General features: G+C 40.2%; 2 protein-coding genes across 5 annotated transcripts in view; one reads left to right on the forward strand and one right to left on the reverse strand.

Annotated features, from left to right (window-relative positions):
• Window positions 1–18,521, forward strand: part of LOC133994824 (bone morphogenetic protein 1-like) — a 106,798-nt gene extending 88,277 nt beyond the window's left edge. The window contains exons 1-21 of one of the 4 annotated variants that reach the window (XM_062434007.1): window positions 2,830–2,972; window positions 3,375–3,526; window positions 7,809–7,919; window positions 8,036–8,185; window positions 8,317–8,434; window positions 8,673–8,851; window positions 8,982–9,087; window positions 10,065–10,189; window positions 10,498–10,613; window positions 10,837–10,939; window positions 11,105–11,221; window positions 11,387–11,532; window positions 11,840–12,035; window positions 12,126–12,251; window positions 13,539–13,702; window positions 13,816–13,996; window positions 14,836–14,961; window positions 15,454–15,581; window positions 15,680–15,893; window positions 16,082–16,332; window positions 16,430–18,521. In XM_062434007.1, coding sequence (XP_062289991.1) covers window positions 3,376–3,526; window positions 7,809–7,919; window positions 8,036–8,185; window positions 8,317–8,434; window positions 8,673–8,851; window positions 8,982–9,087; window positions 10,065–10,189; window positions 10,498–10,613; window positions 10,837–10,939; window positions 11,105–11,221; window positions 11,387–11,532; window positions 11,840–12,035; window positions 12,126–12,251; window positions 13,539–13,702; window positions 13,816–13,996; window positions 14,836–14,961; window positions 15,454–15,581; window positions 15,680–15,893; window positions 16,082–16,332; window positions 16,430–16,564 — 2,943 coding nt within the window. In that variant the 5' untranslated portion in view covers window positions 2,830–2,972; window position 3,375 and the 3' untranslated portion in view covers window positions 16,565–18,521. Of the gene's footprint in view, window positions 1–2,829; window positions 3,527–7,808; window positions 7,920–8,035; window positions 8,186–8,316; window positions 8,435–8,672; window positions 8,852–8,981; window positions 9,088–10,064; window positions 10,190–10,497; window positions 10,614–10,836; window positions 10,940–11,104; window positions 11,222–11,386; window positions 11,533–11,839; window positions 12,036–12,125; window positions 12,252–13,538; window positions 13,703–13,815; window positions 13,997–14,835; window positions 14,962–15,453; window positions 15,582–15,679; window positions 15,894–16,081; window positions 16,333–16,429 lie in introns of those variants that run through there. The other 3 variants (XM_062434006.1, XM_062434004.1, XM_062434005.1) reach the window with 3 other exon arrangements.
• A 150-nt stretch (window positions 18,522–18,671) lies between these two features.
• On the reverse strand, window positions 18,672–22,222 carry trim69 (tripartite motif containing 69). The gene is made up of 6 exons (XM_062434012.1): window positions 21,499–22,222; window positions 20,904–20,999; window positions 20,387–20,620; window positions 19,693–19,715; window positions 19,461–19,576; window positions 18,672–19,335 (listed from the first exon to the last, which is right to left on the reverse strand). Exons 1-6 carry the CDS (start codon window positions 22,132–22,134, stop codon window positions 18,791–18,793), a joined length of 1,650 nt encoding a protein of 549 aa, XP_062289996.1. The 5' UTR covers window positions 22,135–22,222; the 3' UTR covers window positions 18,672–18,790.
• Window positions 22,223–25,526: the final 3,304 nt, after the last annotated feature.

A 25,526-nucleotide genomic window follows, 5' to 3' on the forward strand; every position in this document is an offset into this window, starting at 1 on the left:
ACACTGTTCCATGAGTTGACACAACTTAACAAAACACATGTGTTAGTGTGTGATTTACTGTGTTTCTAGCATCTGTTTGTCTGAATAACCAGACAATGTTCCACAGACATTTGTTCTTACATACTACTTTTTTATTTACTACTTTCTTATTTTACTTCTCTCGCAGGTTTGCTCATTTCTACAACCTATCCATCACTGCCACTTAGTGGTAAACACATGTACCACGCAAGTCACTCTACTTGATGTAATGGTGGTTCAGCTTATCTGCATTTACACCTAAGAACTTCATACCTGAAATATTGACATGGCACATCTCTTTTTACTGTAAGTAACACTTAATTCTTGCTGGAACAGTTGATACAAGGTTACCGCCTGATGTCAAGCATAGGTAGATATGTATAAGTGAAGGAGTGTTGAAAACATTTAAAATATTGCAAAATTTTGTGCAAGTTCCAGGTTGAATAAGACTCCAGAACGCAATTTCTTATTTGGCTAATCAAAAAAATGGAAGGGGATAAGCAGTCTCACATTCATAACTCAAGACGGATATTCTCAAGAACAGGAAAGAGGGCTTTCAAGAAAGGTGTCACCTATAAGAACAAGAGGTATAATAAAAAGGAAGAAACCAGATCTGAATAGGGTGAAAACACACTCTATATATGGGTCAATGACATATAAGGATTTAGAACAACTCAATTGTAGAATAATAAAAACAAGCATAATGCAGTAGTTCAAACATTCAGAATGTTGTGTACCTGAAAATTCATATTATACATTTGAAATTAAGTGATTTTAGTGGGTTTTTTCAAGAATAATTGGCACTGGCCTTAAAAAAAGTCATGTGGTGCGACCATGATTCATCTTGAAATTAATCAATTTACTTAACACGCTTCACATCTTTTTTTACAAGTTTTCAGTAATATAAAGTGTTTGGAAACAAAGTATTCGAATTTTTTTTTAATTTTTGTAAATGATGATCTTTTATTTAGATAAGATATTTCAAGATGAATCATGGTCGCACCAAATGACTTTTTTTTCAGGCCAGTGCCAATTAATCTTGAAAAACCCACTAAAATCACTTTCAAATTGTAATACGAATTTTCAGGTACACAACATTCTGAATGTTTGAACTACTGCATTAGATATGCTTGTTTTTTTATTCTAAAATTGAGTTGTTGAAAATCCTTATACGTCATTGACCCATATATAAATATAGTGTTCCTTTGTTTCTCCAACTTGTTGTCATCCTGTATCAAGGGACTGAAAATTCATCACTGCAGCACTGTAGTTTCAGTTAAGCATAAATCAGACAGACACTTTCAGTTTTACAATTTCTTTAACATTTAATATCCAGAGCTCTTCTGCTCATTCACTTCTCAAGACCTCTTTGGTTGTCCTGATTGCCTCTGGTAAAAAACAGTCCTTTTTATTCTTCACCTTTATCTACAGGTGCTCTTGGTCTGCGCTTGTGTTTTTTCCACACCTGTGGCTCATCACTAATCAGCTTTGATCTGCTGCCTGCCTTCCCATCTGCTCCTCATCTCCAATTTGTCTTTAATCAAGTTGTTGTCAAGCTGGTTCACTGTGTTACAGCCATTCTTGGTGGATCGGGGTCAGAAGAGATCCAGAGCTTAGCCCACAAACCTACACTAGACTCATTCATATACGCTGGGAACTGACTGAAATGACTGAAATTTAATATATTTGCATATTCAACAATTCTGAAATGTTTAATGACGGAGAAAGAGTAGCCATTTTAATGATTTTAAAGTGGTAATTATTAGTTTTTTGTCTCCATCTCCATCTAAAGAGGCTGATGTTGGCTGCTTCTGCTTCTGTGGCTGTTTTTTACTTTTGAAAAAGTTTGTCCATGAATGAAGAAGCTGATTGGATAAGTTGCAGGTGCAGGGCCGGCACATTTCAACTTACAGTATGCTCTGTCAGGAAATCCCTCAAACCACAGTCGTAAAAGGATGTTGGTTCCACGATAGCATTGAATTGGGTTTCAAATGAATACCACGCATTAATAACAGAAAGTTTAAAAAAATCAGGGATTTGTTGAAAACATTCGGGGCTTAAGCTCCGGAAGCCCATCCCTGGCGGGCGAATGCTTTAAAGAATAGAATAGTGTCAACATCACTAATTCATATTGAACTACACAAGTTCAGGAAGTCTTGTCTCTAGGCTGTGTGGTTTTTGTTGATTGGAAAAGTGAAACAACAACAAAAAAGTTGAATTAAATTGTTTGTTGTCCATTTTCCACACTGAACAGTGTACATGAGGCAACCAGAGCACACGGAGCCTGTGGGAACAACGAAGAGCAACAGTGCCAAGATACAAACCTATGTAAACAAGTCCTGCCAGTTAAAAGAGAAAATATATTGTTGGTCCAGAACGACATGTCTGACCCCATATTAGCAGGAAATAGTTTGACATTTTGAGAAATGTGCCTAAAGATTTAGACAAAAAATCTGATGGCCATATGAATTTGTATCTTCAAACTCTCTTTGCTTCTAATGTGAGCCCAGAGATGTCAGAATCACTGTAAAACACACATAACTGCTGTGTGACTGAAATAAAAAGGGACATTTTGAGTTGATCCCAAAGTAACTGTGGGTGCTGCGGTAGAGATGCCATATAACACCAAGCTTACTAAACTGGAGACAACAGTTTGTCCTTTCACCCATAAAAAAAAAAAGGGGGAAAAAATCATGGCAGCAGTATTCCCTCTTTGTGCCAGTATAAAAAGCAGATCATGGCGGGGGCTGAATCACTAAATGACAGCAAACTGAGGTGAAAAGCAGAAAACAAGGATGTTGAGTTATTCATTAGTTTACATTTTTGGTTTAAATCAATGAGTGAGCAGCTGATGAGGATGTTCCACAGTTCCTGCATCATTTTCCTTTTTGAAATGTTATATAGGCTAGCTAGTGTGGGTGTGAAGATCCTGCAGCCTGCAGGTGGTGTATCAGGTCAGTTAACTGCTTTTGTGCAAAGTTTGCACGTAGAGATTATAACTGGCGACTTTAATCTAAACTCAATACTGCAAAATGATCCTCTATGATCCACTAAAACAAAACAAATATTTAAAGAAAGAACGAAAGATTAAATGAGTCTTACTACACATTGCATTAATGTTCACGGCCCATGTGTGCAGCAGGTGAAGTTGCTCTCTGGCTTCAGATGCATGGATGTGTGTTTTTGCAGGGTGAGCTGTGTGAGCTCAGCGAATCACTGCAGCAGAATGGAGACGTGAGAAAAACAAGCGCCGTGTTTTCTAATCTCACACCGCCGCTGTCGAGGAACTTTTTTTGCGCTCTTTTCTCTCCCCCCTTTTACAACTCCCAGCGCACATTTAACTTTATTCCCTGCAGGATGTGTTACCAAAAAACGATGGCAGTGGCTCCTACAGTTTTGTTCCTGCTGTGCGGTCTGCGCCTCTCCCTGGCAGTTGATTGGGAGTTTGGGGACACACAGTTTACCTACCTCGGTGATGCAATCGACTACAAGGATCCCTGTAAAGCTGGTAAAGTGGATTTCACCTCCTCTGCAAAATGTGTTCATCTTTTGCATTTCTTGCTTTGTGTAAGCAAAAGATCTTCAGACCCTAATCTTCCGTTGACTAGGCTGACAAATAAGCTAAAAGTTAAATATAGGTCTTAAATGATGTAGATTATATGTAAAGGTTGTGGCAGTTTAGGATGAAACATGTGTAAATAACAATATTTAAATGCAAAAAAGGAGTGTGCCATATTCTTGTAGTTTATTGGTGTAGGGGATTTTTATGTCATTGGATTAAAATATTAAAAATGACCTAATTTAAACTCACTATCTAATGTACAACAGCCAAACAATAACATTGACGTTTTAATTGTAATGAGATGAATAATTCCCCCATTTATTTGACTTTATTATGCATCTCTTTGTTCAGCTGAAGTCAAGAACATAACTTGCTTGAAGTCACCTTTCAAAGCCTGATGAGGTGATACCTTGGGACAGCAAACAGTGCAGTAATCACTGATACATGCTGTTTATATTAACATAGAGCGGCTCCAGTTTTAGTGGACTGATTCTCTGACTCTGTATATTAATACTATAATAGTCAAACCTATATTTTTCTCATATGTCACTGCATTTGAAGGACATATTAGGACTGTATTTGCTCTTTTCTTGCCATATTATGTTAGTTAATCTGTTTCACTTTGTTTTACTGGTGAAATATATTGTAGTCCAATTAGGGGGAAAATCTATTTTAGTCAACTGATCTCAAGCTAAAGGGATCATTTACTTTTTTAAAGGGAGTCAAGTTTGACTTTTTCTGTTTGTGTGTTCAAATTCAGCCTCTATATACATCTGTAATATAGGCATAGACTATTCTAACATAAGTGTGCAAACATGATACTCTTTCTTAATCCATGTACATCATGACATTCATCAACTGCCCCGACAAGCACTCTTCTTTGCTCCTCCAGTTTTTAAAAAGTTCACCCTCCTCCCTTCCCCGATCTTGGATGGCAACATGAATAAGACAACTCGCAAGGAAAAAAAACAGTGCATAAGTGCCATAAACTACCACAGAAAATGATATAGACCATATACTGATGATGGTATGAACATTTGTACACAGTCAGGCATTATTTCCCAATCTGGTTTAGATTAATTTAACTTTCTCCAGTACCTTATCGATAGTATTTTCCATTGCACCATTGGTTCGAGCTATAAAAAGCTCTAGACCGATGACGTTTAAGAATGAGAGACTTCATTGGGAAATCTGAAGTTCATGGGGAGGCTCCCACCTTAAAAATAACAACTTTTGTCAAACCTAAACGTATATATCTTCTTGAGTCATCATTTAGAAGTTTGACATGTGCAAATCATCTTCTTTACATGAGTATTAATAATAGATGTGCAGATAAACCGGACATTGATAGTGATATTTAAAGCTTGCATTATGAATTAAAAGTTAAAATCTAAATTCATTGTCATGAAGCAGCCAGGCTGTATCTTATTGTGTAAATCAATCTGACATGATTTTGTAACAAGCCTTCTCATCTGTTCAAGCAAATGACATTTTTTCCCCCCCCAGTTATCTGATATGCCAAACAATTACTTTGGTTATTGGGGATTGTCCAGCGGGTTGGGGTGCCTTTTCACTTGTGACTTCTGCAACTTCCAAAACACACCACTCTTCTCTGAGGCAGTTGCCTGGAGACTAGAGGTCATTGAGGCCATGCCAGAGCCGTCCTCGGCTGGACGCCGGTGAAATCCCTCTGGCTTCGGGGCATGGGGTGCACACCATAGGGGTGACAGTCATTTACAGTCACCATTTGCATGAGTGAATTCACTTCAAAGGCCGACACAGGGCCTGCTACGTCTTTTCATTTGGACTTTCAGGCTTTCAGTGGTTGTTATATCACACGGGCCAAATGAAGTATTTAATGGGAAAGACTCTGGTGAGCTGTTGTGCTTGACTTATGCAGGATGTATGATAGAAACAGAGGAGAAAACATGGAGAGAGAGTGTGTGTATGTGTGATGTTCATTATATCTGAAAAGATTTTCTGAAGCTTGGATTTGGGTTTACCACTCAGTGTCCATATATTTTTCAGTTGCTGTAGCCAGAAAATCTTAATATTGGCATCAGGATGAAGCCTGGGTGTCGTTTAAACAGACACACGTCATCAAATACCTCTTCATACCAGTAGCATTTACACTTACATTTCAGCATAACATCGAAAGTTAATACTGTATGTGAGCTCAGTTTTCATGACAACAATTAAATCTGTAAAACGTGCAGCAATTTAAATTTCATCTGGTAGATATTTGTCAAACATATCAGGAGGCTATATGGTTATTTTTAAATAATTGAAGTCCTTTCTGCTATGATAGTTCATATTAACAGGTGTCTGTTGTGGTTGATTCAGTGCTGTTACAGGTGTTCATCAGTGTGTGTTTTATACACCCAAAATCTCTGTGATCCACAATAAATGAAACCGTGTACACCACCCTGCACCATCCTGCCACTTTAAGCTATGAGGCAATCATCCTTCCTTCTTGTTTGTTTGCTTTTTAATGATTGCTGATTATCCCAATCCTCAACTACGGAGGTTGTTGAGGATTTATCTTTCACCCTTTGCTCTACACTGTCAATTCACATCAAGTCATTGTTTATCAAACTGCATGTGACTGTGACTCATAGACTGGTTATATGTGAGTAATGATGATCAAAAGGAAAACAGAGATTATAAAAAATCTGAAGAATTGTTACTTTAAAGACCCCCAATCAATGGCACATATCTTCTCTCTCTCTCTCTTTCAGCTTTTTATGCTGCTGTCAAATCATTGTCATGTGTTGAAAAAGGCAGGAACAACTTCCGGTCTTAAACCAAATATAAGAAGAAGAGAACTTCACATTTTCTGCTATTGACCATGTTTTAAAGCTCTTAAATGATGCACAACTTCACCTTATCAGGCATGTAGAGATCTTTGCTCTATATGTACAGGACATCACCCCTGGGTTAATCAGTTGCCAAACATTTAAGAGCAAGTTGCAGGAAATGTACCACAGAGACACTGTGGATTATTGACCAAGGCTACCATAGAGTTGTATAAATTTGGACATAATTGAAAATGAAGCCTGGTAAATAAAAAGGGACATCATGTGCAGCCATCATCGACTGCATAGGCCATTCATAAAAAAAGCTTCTGTAACAATAGTGCTGCCATTGTGGGCACAAAATGCTGATTTGTATGTTGCTGTTGTTGGTAGCTCTTCAGCAATGTTGCACAGTCCAGCACAGTGTGATTTGATAACAGTCCTGTAAAATATTCAGTGCACATCTTCATCTTTTAAAATGACTCCATAGCTGGACAGATAGTCCTACAGTATGTACCGGTTTGTGTGCAGTACCAGATTGTGTGCACTGTGTCTGTTTGCAGATCAAACAGACACATGGGGTCCTGTTTGGGCCTCTTTTCAGAACAGAGGTATTCACTTACAGACACAGTAAAGCCTCCAGTGGGTGTTTGCTTCTGTCTGCAGGAGACATTTATATTGAAAGTTTAAAATTGAAATGTATGGAGAAATTCAATTCAACCATACTGAGGTAGTATAGATTGTCATGTGATATTTGGCTTTGTAAGTAAAATTGATTTAACATGACTGTGAGCTAGTGAGCTAATAGTAGGAGTTTTGTGATTGCCAATATCATCTTTAGAATTATATTTGGTCTAAATCTAGTGTCCTGTTTTCAGATTGAGGTATCTTCTTCCACTTAGCTTCAACATTAGCATTCATTTAGAGTCATGTATCTGGCCACCTGGTCAATGTATTGTAAGTCCAATATGTACCCCCCTTTTAGCTCTGGTTTTTGTCTCTTCCAACTCATTTTGGAAATATCTGGCTTTTTAGCTACTAAATGCTCCACTATGATCACCAACTAGCTGCTAACTGTGTCTGTTTGCCATTTGATGCTAGGCAGGCATGTGAGGGTGAACCAAAACAGCAGAATCAGTCGGAAAAAATAAAAAAGTTATAAAGCTGTAAAGTTCTGTACAGTTGAACAGAGAAGGGAATGACAGATTCAGGTGGTAATTCGCTGTGGGTCCATCACTGTAGTTAACCCAACTAACAAGTATTCATGTGATTCATACTTAATAGAAAAAGTTACTCACTCTACAGTCCTGTGTGTATAAATGTGTTGAGTGTATTGTGTCAACTTTTTACCTTGGTTACAGCTTCATAAACGTCTGTCTGTCTGTCTGTCTGTCTGTCTGTCTGTCTGTCTGTCTGTTTTCTGTCCTTCACAGCTGCCTTTTTGGGAGATATTGCCCTGGATGAAGATGACCTTCTCATGTTTAAAGAGGTCCACAATACTGAAGGTGCACGACACACCGTCCTGACAAACCAAACAGACTCAGGTATCAAAGTAGAAATGAGTTTACCATTATATGAATGACTCTTTTGGCTCTTTCGCTCTGGCTCTTTTTAACTCTGCTGAGATCAAGTGAAAAGATATCCTATGCACCTGTTGCAGTTAACAGTTCCACCTCCAATGAGAGTGTCAGAAGCAAGAGGGCTGCAGACAGACACACACTCCATCGTTGGAGGAGGGCGGCTACCTCCAGACCTGAGCGAGTTTGGCCAGATGGCATTATACCGTATATGATCAGCGGGAATTTCAGTGGTGAGTTCTAAGTAAACACCATCATTTTTCATCTGTTCTTACAGGGGACTTGTGTGCTATAAACAGCCAGACATTGCCAGGTCGCCTGGCATCCTGAAGCTGTCGAAGTCTAATTCAGACTTTCCTTTCAGGCAGTCAGCGAGCCATTTTCCGTCAGGCGATGCGTCACTGGGAGAGGCACACATGTGTAACGTTCGTTGAGAGGACGACTGAAGAAAGCTACATTGTTTTCACCTACAGACCTTGTGGGTGAGTCGGGTGCCCATGAACATAGTGAAGCATGTAGCACCTAAAGGCTACAGTAGATATTTCCCAAAACCATATAATAATACCTGCATTTGAAGAGTGAGAAGTATAGGTTGTAATTAATGGGAAATCAAACTTGCAAACACACTGGTACAGCTTTTAATACTCACAAGAAGAAGCAGAGAGTCAGTCTTTGTTTTAGATATTCCAGGATGTGGATCTGAAGTGTAGCCCCCTGCAGGTGTTGTTCCTACGTGGGGAGGAGAGGTGGCGGCCCTCAGGCCATCTCTATCGGAAAGAACTGTGACAAGTTTGGCATTGTGGTACATGAACTTGGCCATGTGATCGGGTTCTGGCATGAACACACGCGTCCGGACCGTGACGAGCATGTAAGCATCATCAGAGACAACATCCAACAAGGTACGGATGGTGTGGATTTGGTGACATGCATAGTAGACATGAATCAGTGTGAATGTATGTATGTTGTGCTCACTGACTCTCCAGATGTTTTTTCTTGTATTTAGTACAATGTCTGTGTGTGTATCAATAGGACAGGAGTATAACTTTCTGAAGATGGAGCCAGGCGAGGTCGACTCACTTGGGGAAGTGTACGACTTTGGCAGCATCATGCATTACGCAAGGAACACTTTTTCCAGGTTGGTACAGTATGTGATGTTTTGTGTCAGTTTTCCCAGTTTTTCCCAGCTGTGGGTTTCCTGAGTTTTCTGGTTTACCTTTGTTAACAGAGCAGCATTCACTTACATGAGCTGTACAATTAAAGGTCATTAAATACCCCGGCTGGAGCAGTGATTTGGTAAATGTCTTGCTCAACAGCCTAATGGTTGAGCATTGATGCTATTGTAGTGCCAAAACACATGGCTGGTGTGCAGCAACCTGCTTCTCTACCCACACCGCCACCATCACTGCTTTGCTTCTGAGAAATCCTTAATACAATCTGTCTTTGTGTAATGTATAAACAGCCGTGTTGCCACAATGACCTGGTGTTTGTCCTTTTATTTGGCTCTGCTAAACAAGCTCCAAAGGAAACCTCGGGGGATTGGCCCTTTTATTGTCACAGAAATGGTTTCACACTAGTCTCCTTTTCATTGCTGTCTCGTGCATGTTGTTGCCCTGTTGCCTTTCTCTGTGCTTTGGTTTTTTACCTCCATCACCGCTTTGCTGGTGTGGGTCATGGAGGCATGCCAAGCTAAATAAAGGCCTGGCAGTTCAGGCTTTTTGAACTGCCAGGCCTTTGGGCTGGAGTGGCCTTTTTTCTCTGGCATTCAGGAGCGGGCTCCACTGAGCCGGCTGGCACCAGCGAAAAGCCCCATTCAGAGCACTCTGTTTACACATGCCTGTCATTCACGGGTGCATCACCATGGGAACTGTACAAGAGTGAGCTCCAAACCCAGCAAGAGATTATCAGAATCAATAAAGTATCAAGGTGTTGAGCAGGAGTCGGATATGAAAAGAATCTGTCATTCTCTGTGAACTTTTGGGAAACAATTTTTCCTGCACATGTAAACAATTATATGTGATTATTTATCAGCCTTTCTGTGCTGTAATTAATGTTTGGACCATTAGATATTATTTAAGCAATGAATTGCTCAGATTTGTGATTTTTCTGACACAGAGGCGTCTTCTTAGACACAATCTTGCCGCGATATGATGTCAATGGAGCCCGGCCACCTATTGGACAGAGGACCAGGCTAAGCAAAGGGGACATTTCACAAGCTCGCAAACTCTACAAATGCACAAGTAAGATGCATTTGATGTGTAGACAACATATATATATATATATATATCACCTCATAATATATCCAAGAACATGACATCAGACATTAATGTTAGTTGGGTATTGCAGATTTTGAATAGATTTGCACTAATAAAGCTACAACTTCTGTATATCTAACGAGAGGTCAGGAAGTTCAAGGCCTGCAGTCATATAATAGGGAAGTAGGTTTGCCTCATTCTTGTGACAGTGTCTGTTCTTCTTTAGTTTGGGACTTAAATGTAATTTGTCTTGATCACAGTATAACTGTGTTAATGTTATGTGGCTTTGACAGAATGTGGGGAAAGCCTGCAGGAGAGTGCGGGAAACTTCTCTTCCCCTGGTTTCCCCAACGGTTACTCAGCATACGCTCACTGTGTGTGGAGGATCTCCGTCACTCCTGGAGAGAAAGTGAGCAATGACAAATAAGTGGAAACATTAATTCAATAAGTACCGGACAATCAAATGACTAATTTGATGAAAGCCAGTATTTACTCATTCAGAATTCATTTTAATAAACAAATTGCAACAATCTCATTTATGGTCAATAAAATGAGAAATTAAATAACTGGTACAATCAGTCGACGTATATCAAATGTTTCTTGTAACCCCACACCTTCTATCTGTCTTTTAGATTGTTCTGAATTTTACCTCCATGGACCTCTTCAGGAGTCATTTGTGCTGGTATGACCACGTGGAGGTCCGAGATGGGTTCTGGAGAAAAGCTCCTCTGAAAGGTCTATAAACTTAGAAGAAGACTTCTCCTCTCACCACAAAAATCATCCAAAAACCTGTCATCATACATGTCATACAGTTGATTCCTGTTGTTATATACTTTGTAGTCAGCACTGTGAAGCACTTACTGACAGGCGCTGTCATTGTTTTATTATGTACTTCAACAGGCCGTTTTTGTGGAGACACACTTCCAGATTCCATCATCTCAACTGACAGTCAACTGTGGATTGAGTTCAGAACCAGCAGCAGCTGGTTGGGAAAAGGCTTTTCAGCGGTCTACGAAGGTACAGCACAGACAGTGTCATGATTTTACTCTCTCATGTGAATCATCAGCCATTACGATGAGTTTTACATTTGTTTTCACATGGAAAGCTGAAGGTAGAAGAGCAGAAAGCCCATCTCTGGATTAAACAAATTGCCATTAATCTCACTTCTCACCTCCTGTGAAGCCATCTGTGGGGGAGAGGTGAAGCGGGACAGCGGCCAGATCCAATCCCCCAATTATCCTGATGACTACCAGTCCAACAAAGTGTGCGTGTGGAAAATCACAGTAGCAGAAGGTTTCGACGTTGGCCTCTCATTTCAGTCGTTTGAGGTAAACTCCCCGTTGTTGCTATTAATTACATACTACGAACAGATAAAAACAAACAGCAATGAATGGTGGTTAAAGTTGAATGTTGGTGAATTACTGAGGTAAGAACATGTTTAATTTGTAAAATATTCTTTCTGCAGAAACACATTTTGTTAGGTCCACACAGAGAAGTAAAACAGTTTACTGTTCAAACAGAAAGCAGTGAAGTAGGTTTGCCTCGTTTTTTTTAGAACATGGACGGCAAGAGAGAGAACATCTGATCTGCTTTAATGTCTCTTCCCAAACTCCACTGTCCTTGCTTTGACTACAGACTGAGAGACACGATAGCTGCGCCTACGACTACGTGGAAGTGAGGGATGGCAGTACGGAGAACAGCCCACTGCTGGGCCGTTTCTGCGGCTATGACAAACCAGACGACATGAAGAGCAGCTCCAACCAGCTCTGGCTGAAGTTTGTATCTGATGGATCAGTGAACAAAGCTGGGTTTGCAGCCAACTTCTTTAAAGGTTAGTATGTCATTTCCAGCTGTGAATATGACTTTGATGATGCTTTTGTCTAGCATATAAAACAGAATTGTGTGATTTCTCATTTGCTAGAGATGGATGAGTGCTCCAGACCGGACAATGGTCACTGTGAACAGCGCTGTCTCAACACACTGGGCAGCTACAGATGTGCCTGTGACCCTGGATATGAGCTGGCAGCGGACAGACGCAGTTGTGATAGTGAGTGTAGAGCACGACTCATCACACTGTCTCAAAACTGCTATTAAACTGCCACTACTTCAAAAAACCTGCAAGCTCGTTCAGCATATTCTACACTCGCATAATAATCAATCAATCAATCAATCTTTATTTATATAGCGTCAAATCACAACAAAAGTCATCTCAAGGCATTTTTCGCATAGAGCAGGTCTAGACCGTACCCTTTAATTTTAATTTAAAGAGACCCAACATTCCCACATGAGCATCTGTTCCACATAATGTTGCCGAAATAATGCATATATGATATAAAATACTCTGCATGGACACTACCTCCCTGAGATGAAGTGAGAAAAGCGACCCAAAGGCCCACTGAGAATTGGATCCCAATGAGGAGGCCATGCAGGGTCGTAAACTGTAGTTGACATTTGTTCCCACTTGAGTGCATTCATTCTCGGACCCATTCAGTAGCTGAACCCGGTCCACTCAACAGGCTATGGAGTAGCTGAATTGAGTTCCTGGCCACAACAAAAAAACCCTCTGTCAGACAGGGCTGAGGGCTACAGCTAGAAAGCATGAAGTATTTTGTCATCAGATAGATAGAGATAGATAGATAGATAGATAGATAGATGGATGGATGGATGGATGGATGGATAGATAGATAGATAGATAGATAGATAGATGGATAGATAGATAGATGGATAGATAGATAGATAGATAGATAGATAGATAGATAGATAGATAGATAGATAGATAGATAGATAGATAGATAGATAGATAGATAGATAGATAGATAGATAGATAGATAGATAGATAGATAGATAGATAGATAGGTAGATAGATTTTTTTTGACCTATTGCATTAATCATCTAGTTCAAACGTATAAGGATCACACCAGCATTGAGAAGCAGCATTTTACTCATTTTCCACAAGAGGGCAGTCCTTCCTCACCGTAGCTTTGCTGTTAGCCTTTGACAGTCTGTAGGTCACTGTTGATCCAAACAGAGTTAAAGGAAATTACATTTCTCTTCTGTATAATTTGATGCATTCCCTGATTTGAAATGTTTGATTTAAAATGTTATTCTTTTGCTTTTAAAGGCTGTGGTTACCATTACTGAGTAATACCAGTACCACAATATCATCTTATGGCAGTTGTTTATTACTGGGCTATTATGTTGTTATTTCTTGTCATTAATTAATGGCCTGAAAATTAAATGGGTTATTTTTTCATTAAAAGAGTCAAGAGCAGGTTTAACACTTTTCCTCTCACACATCTACTGTACCACTAAAATCTGTGTTTTCTTTCACTAGCAGCTGCCTGTGGTGGCTTCATCACCAAGCTGAATGGGTCCCTCACCACACCCGGGTGGCCCAAAGAATACCCACCCAATAAAAACTGTGTGTGGCAGCTGGTGGCACCCATTCAGTATCGCATCACCCTGGTGTTCGATGTGTTCGAGACTGAAGGCAATGATGTAAGTTACCAGCAGAGGGTTTATAACATAACCTACAGATGACATCACAATTTCACTGCCAGTTCTTCTTTTCCCCTTGATCGTGAGTAAAACTTTCTAGTGTTTACCATCAGGTGTGTAAGTACGATTATGTGGAAGTGCGGAGTGGGTTGAGCTCTGACTCAAAGCTTCATGGGAAGTTCTGTGGAGCAGATAAACCTGAGGTCATCACCTCCCAGCACAACAACATGAGGATTGAGTTCAAGTCTGACAACACTGTCTCCAAGAAAGGTTTCAAGGCTCATTTCTTCTCCGGTAAGATATGACGTAATGAGGAAGGAACTATCTAGATAAGATTGCGTATGCACACTAATGATGGATTGATATTATCACCACATACGGAAGAGCAATTATAGCAGCTGACTTCAGTTTCTGCCACCGGAATTGGACAATGTAGCTTGTTTAAAGCTTAGATTATTTATTACACATTGACATTGACATTCATGTTCATAATCACCTTTTCTACTATTCACATTTAATCTTATTTCTAACTGCTGCATCCAATGTTTGTATTAACCCTAACTAACCCTAACCCTTTTCCCAAATAAATATTTCAAAGAATACTAAATTTACCATTCAGGAAAAATGATAAGACAAGTCAGCCCACAGATAGCTGTAGAATTCATTATGTTTCTGGTCCATTATATTTGCTGCAGGCTTCCTCCCTTTTGTAATTAAAACATTGCATATAACTCTTGTACAAATCCACATGGGAGCATCTGATTTACTGCTTCAATTAACAGTCCATTCACAAGTTGTTGTTTTTTTTTATTCATTGGTTGGCAGTATGGAAGTATTTTTCACTAAAGTTTGACCCTCCATCCACACTAGACCAGCACTAAACTATTTAACTACATTTTCACTTCAAAAATACTAACATAAGGTATACCCAAATGTAAGTGTGGATCATCAGACTTGAATATAATTGAAGACACATTCTTCTTCCACATTCTTCCTCCTCGAAGAATACAGAAAGCCTTTGTGCTTGCCCTCACTGCAGCAGCAACTGATATGGGCCTAAAAAATAATGTGCAAGTTCTCTCCGGTTAATGTGACACATTGACATGTTTAAATTTCTTTAAACGCCTCTACAGATATAGACGAGTGCTCTAAAGAAAATGGAGGTTGCCAGCATGAATGTGTGAACACCTTCGGAAGCTATAGTTGTCAGTGCCGCAGTGGCTTCATGCTGCACGATAATAAACATGACTGCAAGGAAGGTACAGTATGCATCTCTACTGTCCTCTCATCTGTTTGATTTAAAGGGTCAATTCAGCCCAAATTGCAAAAGAAAACACATTCTCACTCTTCTCCTATCTAGTCTGATTTCTAACTCAGTACAACAGAGGTGATTGGATTGTTAGTGGTAGTGCTCACAGCATTGAACTTTAAAAGTAAATGGTCCCTGTGTAACCTTGTGAGTGTTTCACTTTGTAAATTGGATGAACCAACCCTTTAGCAATGGGCCAAAGGATGTCCTATTTACCTATTGCATAGTTATTTTTAAATGTCCACATGGAAAATCCCTTATTTCTTAGAATGTGGAAAGCTTTAGTTTGCTTTCATTTTTGCCGTACTTTTCATAGCTTCTTATTTTAGAGGGGAAATAAGGCCTCAGGGGGGGAAGTTGTATTGAAGTAAAGGAAATTATGTTACCACCCAAGGATGCAGCTTACTTGTATTGTTATGAGATGTTATTTTGCTTTTTTCAGCGGGCTGTGATCATGTGGTGAACAGTGTATCTGGCACAATCAGTAGCCCAAACTGGCCCGATAGATACCCCAGCAAGAAGGCCTGCACCTGGTCCCTGTCCACGACTGCGGGCCACCGAATCAAACTTGTAAGTCTTGACCAAAAAATAAATGAAAGCTCTGATAAGCAGTTAAAATCTTGCATTGTGGATTCATATCTCATTCCATTTATCTATAAATGATTCAGGTTTTCAATGAGATCGACATGGAGGCTCATCTGGAGTGTGCCTACGACAATCTGGAGATCAATGATGGGCGAGACACCCGTGCACCAAGTCTGGGACGTTTCTGTGGCACAAAGAAGCCTTCTCCAGTCATCTCCAGTGGCAACAAAATGTTCCTGCGTTTTTTCTCTGACAACTCAGTGCAAAAGAGAGGCTTTGAGGCTTCATACAGAGCAGGTGGGCAAAGCATGAAGCTATTTTTCTACCCCAAAAAAGAATACAATTATACTTTTGTGAGAGAAAAAAAATGTGTCATTTCAACTCTGGGTTTGTTTTCTGTTGTGTTTTTAAAAAAGCTTCATTCTTTCCTTACTTTTACGAGCTCCTCTTTTTGACCCTCTAATTTTGTGGTTGTGAATTCCCAGAATGTGGAGGGAGCCTTAAAGCCGAGGTCAAGACAAAAGACCTTTACTCTCATGCTCAATTTGGAGATAACAACTACCCTGGGGGATCCGACTGTCTGTGGGTAGTGTCTGCTGAGAAGGGTTACGGAGTGGAGATCATCTTCCAAGTGTTTGAGATTGAGGAGGAGGCAGACTGTGGATATGATTATGTGGAGCTATATGACGGCGCTGACATCAAGTCTCCAAGGCTGGGGCGATATTGTGGATCTGGGGTAAGGCTCAAAATATCAGTCTTGAGTAGTAAACACTGTGTTAACACAACTATTCCAATAGTATTTCTTTTTGTCTATATCTTTTTCTTTTCCTCAGGCTCCAGAGGAGATTTACTCAGCTGGGGACGCCATAGTTTTAAAATTTCACTCGGATGACAGCATCAGTAAAAAAGGATTTCATGTGCGCTACACAAGCACAAAGTTCCAGGACACATTACATGCAAGCAAGTGACTCTCTACACTTACCCCAAAACCTAAATAGAGACTTCACCCCTAACATTTGGTCAGTCACACCCATTTTCCAAAGAAGAGTGAATGCATGGATTGATACCACAAACACCAACCCACATACTTTACGTTCACATCTGTTAGAGAAGAGTGAAGCCATGCAGAGAAATCACATCTTTACCCTTCCTCAGTTTGTAGCTATATAGGATGAAAGGCAAGGACTAGTTTGAATTGATTATTTTGAGTACCGCCTGTAACAAGCCGATTACATCACAGCAACATGTGAAGATATAAAATGTATATATTGTGATATAGTTTGCCTTGTTTTTTTAATCATGACATCCACTGTGTCACTTTTTACTGTCTGAGGATGAAAGTTCGATCACTTTGAATGAATGTAATGCACTTTGTTGTATTATATTACTTGACAAATGGTTATGGGTTTGGTAGATAGAAAAACTCAGTTCGTTAAATCAGACCTGATCTGTTATTTAATCATTTTTTCTGGCCTGCCTTTGCTTTACTTTTATTTTTAGTGCACTAACATTCTCTCAAACTGTGTTTCTGTGCATCATATTATCTTGCAACAGCAGTACACAATGATAACAGAAGAAATTACCACCACATATGTTGCCTTTACACCTCAGATGACATGATAGACCTTAAGGGGTAAGGCTGGTGATTCATATTTTTCTTATTGTCAACAAATCTCATGTGCAGACCCAAAAAAACTATGAATGATGTGTTTTTAATAGTTTTTAGACAACAACGGAGGTCTACAGAGGAATAAGGCATATCAGACATTGGATACATACATTGTAAGTAGGATCAGTTCATTGTTGGTTTGGCTCTGCACATGAGATTGGTTGATAATAACAAACATATTAAAAATCGCCAGCTGCATGATTTAATGTGTTATAGTGATGTAAGGAATACCACAGGGTGTTTCAGTGCACTGTGAAATCACTGTGGGGTTTGGCTTCGGTCCCTAATACACTGATCAGTGATGCTGGTTAGAAAATGAACTTAACACACAGATTTTCAGCCCAGTTTTAAAGGAGCCTTGTGGAGATTTCATGGAAACAAACAAAGTTATGTTTACATTCAGTGTTGCTCACAAAAATGTTGTAACGTTTTCCTTGAAAAACCTATTAAACAAACAAACCTGTTAAATGCATTTTTCCCCCTCATAAAACATTTGTATTTTGAATATTTAAAATCATGCATTACATTACATTCACGTTTGCTAGCTTGCAGTCTTCTTCATTGTCTTTGTTGGTGCATTGTTTCCACCACCAACTGGCAACTAGTGGAATAGCATAAAACCAATGTTTGTCCTCCATTTACTTGCACAATACAAGCAAAATGGGGAAAAAAGCATCGCTCCATATCACTACTGATGGTCAAAAACTCCACAGGGTACCTTTTATGTTACTCTTAAATAACAAATAGCACTTCAGCCTCTACAGTTTGTTATCAATTGACGAGGATGTACTATTTATTGTCATGCCAGAATGAGCACACGTTGGAAAAACAATTTTCACAAAGTACTTTTATTAAAATATTACCCATCTAATTATGTGTGATATTGGGTGCCACTTCACATTCATCAGCCTTTGGATCAACCAGGGTAAACAAATGGTACACTCAGTGTATCTAGCACCACAAGTTCAAAACACATGTACAAAATTATATTTTAAAAAGGGGCATATAAAAAAGAGGTTTTACATAAGTCTTTTTTCCTTTTCTGCTTCCAACACCAATCAAAAGATGTATATTTCCCAAAGTCCCTAAATTCACCAAACACATCATTATATGACACAACACGTTTTTTTACATTTTTTTCAACATCAATAAATCACAGTATTGAGTGATTAAAATGCTCTATTGAATGTATTAGTGTATCATGCACAAGAAAGATAATTAACTGAAATAGCACATTAAATTCATCTCACAACTGCCCAGATGTTTCACATTCTTCACTGAAGCACAGCTTCTCTGATGTGAAATGTGCAGCTGTAGATCCAGTCTACAAGCAGCACTTAGTTACAAAAATGGTTGCATGTATTTCTATTACACTGAAGATGAAAGTATAAATGTTATGTATTTAGTTTTTTTTGTTTTTGTTTTTTTTTAATCTTTGACTTCATGTTAGTTTGGTAACTTTTTACCAACACTTACACTTACAGACACTTTATTTCCCTTTTCCTTTGTAGTTTTTCACATTTAGCTAAATCTTTGGTAAGAAAACTTTGAGAGGCTCGTTTTCATGCACTTTATCCAGGAAGCCCAAGTTGAAGTAAGGGTACAGTGTCTCACTGAAGTTCTCCCTGAAGGTGTACAGGTGTGTCATGCTCTCTGCATTGTAAAAGGACACCAGGCCCCTCTTGTAGTCCAGGTACACTCCGATCCTGGCCAGTGGTTCCTCCAGGGACAGCACAGTTGGAGGGGATGTACCAGCCATGTACTGTATCCCATAAGAGAGGGACAGAGTCCAGAAGCCGTTGGCTGGGAGCGCTTTGATGACTCCCTTTCTGGGCACCGACTCCCGGGCCACCCCCACAGTCCAGACCGTGCTGCTGTAGACTTCAATCTCCCAGTAGTGGCGTCCGTGAGTGAAGCCCTGGCTTCCAAGCAGGGACAGGGCAGCATTGAACCTGTAGGGGTTGTCCTGCACGGTGTGATTAAAGGTCTGGTAGCGGACACAGGTGAGGGAGGAGGTCAGGCTGAGCCAAGGGTTGGCAGTGCTGGAGTTAAATGTGATGGCTGCTGGAACTAAAAGAGGAACATCAAAAGATAATTAATTCATTTATTTTTTGCATAATGTTGGTTTCTGTGTAATTCAGTGCTTGTAGTTTACATTTGTATAGGGAGATGGGGCCAAAGTGTTATTAAAGTACCTGGGTAAATACTTCCTTTCATGGATTTCCATACTCTGTACTGCAGAGGCCCTGCAAACCGACCCTCGCACAGACTGGGAGGTGTAAAAGCAGGCTTTTCAAACTTCAGCGATGGCCTGCCAACAAAAGCAAAATCATAACAGTGAAGAGAAGAGAAGAGGAGGGAGTGAGAATAAAAACACAATCCATCTCTGATTAAAAAAAAAATGTGCTCAGCTTTTCCCACACTCACCTCTGGAGCAAAACCTTGATGCTCTGAAATCAGATGCAGGCATAAACACAGGAAAGAAAAATAAAGACCGGTGATTAGTTTTGTTGTGTCTGAAAGAAGAGAAGGCTTTTTTCCACATTACATCAATGTCTGAGCTCACGCTATCCCACCCTGTGGGATCTCCCTGTGGCCTGGGGAAAGTCCCAAAGCCTTGGTCAGAATATATGGCCCTGTGCCTGAACTAAACTCCTTATCCCCCAGAATGAGTGAGATCACTGGCCTACATCCTGTCTGTGCTCGTTTTCAGTGAAAGTTATCATTATTAAAAAGTAGTAGGGAGAATGTCTAACTTTACATTTGGAATACATACAAACTGAGATGATCAGCATATTTACAGCCTTTAAAATGGTTTGCAGACTTAGAAGGGAAGCCAAAATGGTCACACCCTGCTAAGTTAAATCTTGAATGTTGACGTTGGCCCCTGTATAACATTTTGGCACCAATCTGTATATGTATAAAACTGACTTTCATCCCCACATTGTTACCTCTTCTGGTTTCAATGTGATATAAATAGTTTTGGAAACTAATCAATTTGAAATCAAGGGCTCAGCATTTCTCGCCTTAATCATCTCCAGCACTGACTCATCATCATGTTGTTTATAACTTCCAGATGGACTGCATTAATCCATTGTGTATGAACTTTATACAAGCTTACCCGCAGCAGGGTGAATGGGTCCTGCTCTCTCAGCTTGTCCTCTATCTCGTGGACGGCTCTCTGAAGACGGGAGATCTCCACACATAGCAGGGCTTTGTGCTCATCCAGGCGGATCAGCTCCCTCCGCTCCTCAGTTTTCAGCTTCACCTGCAGCAGCTTCTCTTCCTGGTAAAGGAACTGGTGCAGGTCGCTGAACTGGGCTTCAATTCGCTGCTTCAGGTCAGCTGTGTGCTCCTAAGTGGGTGGAAGAAGATGGACACTGTCACTCTGGGAGCTGTCACTTACCTTTACATATCTAAGGGGTTACAGTGCATAGTTTTGCATGTAATGACTTGCGTTTGGAATATTTTTACTTCTTAAAACAAGACAGAAAAACATAATTCATTGTGATTTTAAGACATTAAATGGGTCAAACTGGACATTTATGGTGTTTTAGGAAATGCATTAGTGATTACAGTGTGTGCATTAAGATATACTGTATATACCCCAAAATTCTTGTTTTGCATTTCTCTCTCACCTTAAGCTTCTTGACTTCGTCCTCAGCTTCCCTGTCATACTGCAGTGCTGTATTGAGCTCAGCTTTGAGGGAATCCATGGAGCTGTTCAGAGACGCCTGGTTGGACAAAGACAAAACATCACTACATGTGACTTGCTTCTAGCTTTAAACTCACTGTCACTTCAACTTTTACTACTTGCTGTGGGGGATAAATGAACACATGGATAAAATCCCAATGTAAGAAATACAGTACTTATTAGCACTAGTGTTTCCTTTCAGCCAAATGCCCATATATAGAAACAAAAGCACAACAACAACTTCCAACAAACTAAAGAAAACCAAAGCAAGTGCTTTAAACACAAGAATGTCCGGCATTTATACTCTTAAAAAGTGCACACAGTCTTTTTTGAAACACTATCGCAACAATTCTTGCAAGCGGAAACTCAATATTTTTCTGAACTTTCACCTACTGTCTAGAGAGGACATAGCAAATGCAAGTTCATTACGCCTTCCCAGTGTAAAAGAAAAGAGACTATGACTAATTATCATGATGCTCAAGTGTGCACAGGTACATTTTAAAAGAGAAAAGCAGAAATGTACCTCAAAGTGAACTCACCCTATACTTCTTCTCAGCGTCTTGGACGCACACCATGGTGTGATTTCTGTGCTCCTGGGAGAGACCGCACACCAGACACACCAGCTCCTGGTCTTCCTCACAGTAAAGTTTCAGCTCCTCTCTGTGTCTGCTGCAGCGTGGGACGGGAGCTGGAGCCTTCTCTGGCACCCCAACATCTGGAAGGCAGGCTTCACTCCCGCTCTCCTCCAGCCCATGACAGTAGCTCTCCACAATGTTGGCAACAATGCGGTTGGGCCTGTAGCTCTGCCCGGGGTACACCTTCCTGCACTGAGGGCAGGAGCCTGAGCCTCCCTGCCCGTGTCCCCGGGGACCAGACCAGTAACCCTCAATGCACCCCTGGCAGAAGGTGTGATCACAGGGCAAAGACACTGGCTGCTTGAAAAGATCCAAACAGATGGAGCAGGTCAGATCTCTGCTGATTCTGTTTGCTGAACTTTTGGTTACTTGTCCAGCTATGGGAGGCTGTCGCAGCTTCTCCATCGCTGCTTGAACAGCAAAGTCTCCTTCTTTTGGTTTCCAACTCTTCTTCTCTGGCTTTATCCCTTGGTTTAGTTTTTCCAAGTTCTGCAAATAAACTGACTGGATTTTCTTGACTTCTTTCTGATTCTTGCTCATTCCTTTGCCTTAGTTTTTCTTTGTTCTAACTTCACAGCCGGACTTCTACGTCCTTCCTCTCCTGCAGAGTGTGGCGACTCTCTTTGGCCTCCAGCCTTCCTGTTGACTGTGGGGAAATGAGGGGGTGGTGCTGGTGCAAAGGCAGCCTCAGCCTTTCACATCCTCAGCAGATAGTAAGGGAATCTCAATAAGCCCCCCTTTTCCCTCTAGACTGACGTCACATTTCAGCCAGGAAACCGAGGCGGACCATGAATATTCTATCCTTGTTTTTTTTGTGAAGTCTGGTTCAGTAACTGCCAGAAACTCCTGCTCTACTAAACTCTAAATCACTTAATCTGCTGTAGAGTAACTACAGAAAAATGTAAATCCCCTCTATGTGACTTTGTGAGTGTGTGTATGCACGAGTGTGTTTGAGACACTGACCGAGAGCAAATGAGAAATCTGTGAGCAGAAACAGATTTCCTGCTTCTTTTTATGGCTATGCTCTCTGCCCACTACGTAATCATTCGCTGAAGGGTAAACAAGATCATTAAGAGATTTACACAATGAAAGAAAACGTTCAGCAGGAACAAAGCTCCACCATGGACAAATACAGATTGCAGGCATCCTGCATCGCCTTTTCCTCGTCTAACTTGTTCCCCGAGGGCTTGAACATCTGTGCAGTAAATTACACAGTAAAAAATGGCTGTGAAATCCACAATAATTAACTGAATATTTTTAGTATATTACTGTGTATTAAGCCAATAAAGGCCACAGTAATCAACACACTACTGTAGGAAACCACAGTAAAAATCATCATACTACAGAAAATGCAGTAAAATTCATACTACTGCAGAAACCATTCATTTATTATAGAAAATCACAGATTATATTACTGGGCATGGGTGGTAGCCTCTCCTCAGCATGCTGTTGGGTTCTGTGATGTAGTGTAGCTCAAGTGACAAGGAAGGTGGTAACTAGGCAGGCAGACTCAGGCTGTCGTTTGAATGAGTAAAAACTGATTTATTCAGTCCGGCGTAACAACACAAAGAACGTGTGTCCAAAAATGAAAAGAATACAAACAATCAAAAATGAACTGGCTTAACTCAAGATACTCAACTAAGGCATGAACAAGTGCACACAGCTACAACCTCATCCTCTGACCTCTCTAAACCTACATCTCTCCCCTTTAATAGGCCCTCCACTCAATTAGACAGAACCATTACTGCAGGGGGTGTTCTCTCCCCCTTACCAATTGAAAGACAATACATACGTTTTGAACTCAAAGTTCAAAGTCCAAAAGTTTGCAGAATGTAAATTGTAACCAAATATAATGCAAAACAAACAAACCCGGGATAGTGATGATGATTACTGGTAAACTAATGGTTGAAACAAACAAGCATAGTCAAATTAATAAGTTAGCTGGTGTTAATGGTGAAAGAAAAAGGGTGACAAATGATGGGTTTCTCCAACTTTGTCACAGGTTCCTATGTTGTTCCTGCTGTTGAATGCTCCTCTTTGGTTCAGTGGGACATCTTTCAGTGTCTTCCTGAACAGTGAACTGCTTCCTTGATGAGGTGTACATGATCATAAAGATCTTGTACAGTGTGAAACTTTTGGCCATAGTTCTCAATCTCTGGAGAGGCTTATGTTCACTTTTTGTACTGTGTTTGGGTAGAAAATCCTCCCTGGGTAACAGAGTAGATATCAATAATTCTGGACAATGATGGGGGTACAAGACCTAAAACATATTTCTGAAAAATGTAAACAGCACTAAAACAGCAGCAGTCATCTTGACAATAGTATGAGGCAAAAATGGTTTGGTAGGCTGATCATTGCTGAACAGGCTAAAGGAACTGGCTGTCAAAGAAACAATGAAGAGCTGGGGAAAAAATCAGCACATCCTGTGCAGAATAATAGGCTGTGTGAAAAGCCTGGGCTATTCCATGGGTTTTTTGAAGGAGCACCTTGAGAACATTAATATATTTAAGGGAATTTCAAAAACTGTGCAGAAGAAGCTACTAGACTGACTGACCATCAAAGAAGCCCAGAGAGGTGATTTTTTTAATCAATCCTTGTCGATCAGACAATGCACACCCAGCTCGCCATTTAAGACAATATACAAGAATCACTCACTGGTGGTCAGCATGGATCTTGGGGGAGGGGTTCTCACTCATTTATTTATTTCCAGGTGCTATGGTGGAGCATCGTACAGGTAAACCAACAGCAAAGCGCATTCGAGGGTGGGGCACATACAACATAGAAGTGCTGTGAGTCGTAACAAGTATAAACAGAGCCATATGAGCAGTTTGAATATTCACACTGGATCACAGTGACACCCTGTGATTATGCACTGGAACATAATCACAAACTAGGATGATGTGGATATTAAAATTTATGTGTGTGAAAGAGATAGAGCACATTTCACATCCTATCTGTATGTGTGGAGGGAGTATTCAGATGTTTTTTTACTGAGAAGAAACTTACAATTACCTTTTACTGGTAGGCATCTGATTTTTCTCAAATGTGCTGCTTTTGTCCTGACTGCTAAAGATCTTTAACTTAGAGCCAGTTCTCTGCCTCTAAAATATGTTCTGGACAACAGAGACATCTGGTGTCCACATTGAAAACTAGCAGGATTTTCTCCTGCAGTTAAGATAATTAAACAATAAATGTAAGTAAAAACTTAAAGTAAGTATCTGGCTTTTACTTTCGAATGACTTGCCCGAGGAAATCAGGGCTACAAACTGCATGTCTTATTTTAAATTACTCAAACCTGCTATATTATTATTTTGGGGAGTGCGCTGGACCTCAGGAGCTTGTGTGAAATATGTCGCTGTTCATGGTGCTGAGCGGCTGAGGTGCTGCAGTAGCTGTCTGTGGTGCTGAACATTTACAGGTATGAAGCCCTGCATGTCTCACGTGCTCCAAAATCACAACAATAACAGATTGACATTTAGACTGACCACTAACTTGGCTGTTTTACAAGTCCACTCTGAAAATGAGTCACACTTTTGCTACACGTGCACACAGGCTCAGTGTCTGTGTGAAGAAGCAGAGTGAAACACATGATATATTGTCACCTGACATGAAAGGCTACAAAGCGTGCCATCATTCTCAGAAGTAATTACATTACAATAGTGAGCCCATTGTCTCTGACTTATCATGTTTCTCTTTACTGGGGGACCTCTTGCACCTGCCAAGAGGCCTTTCATACATTTTGCATGTGGAAACAGCAGACTGGACACCTTATGACACTCTCATCTTGGCTTTTCTGAATCAATTATTCTTTGCTCAGTTAAAGAGTACATGCTTAAGATGAAGAATAATCAAGATTGAAATCAAGTGAAAATTAAATATTTAAAAATGAACTGTATAAGCAGGCATATACTGTATGATAAAAGATATTTATA

Source organism: Scomber scombrus, chromosome 15 (assembly GCF_963691925.1).
Source record: "Scomber scombrus chromosome 15, fScoSco1.1, whole genome shotgun sequence".
In the NCBI taxonomy this organism is placed as follows: Eukaryota; Metazoa; Chordata; class Actinopteri; order Scombriformes; family Scombridae; genus Scomber; species Scomber scombrus.

Bases quoted from the DNA above. Each gene is read 5' to 3' on its own strand.
- trim69 (XM_062434012.1), bottom strand. From the start codon at position 22,134: ATGAGCAAGAATCAGAAAGAAGTCAAGAAAATCCAGTCAGTTTATTTG. The intron at 19,716-20,386 runs GTAAGCTTGTAT...ATCTGATTTCAG, and splicing joins ACCCATTCACCCTGCTGCGG to AGCATCAAGGTTTTGCTCCA. The intron at 19,336-19,460 runs GTACTTTAATAA...TTCCTCTTTTAG, and splicing joins GAAAGGAAGTATTTACCCAG to TTCCAGCAGCCATCACATTT.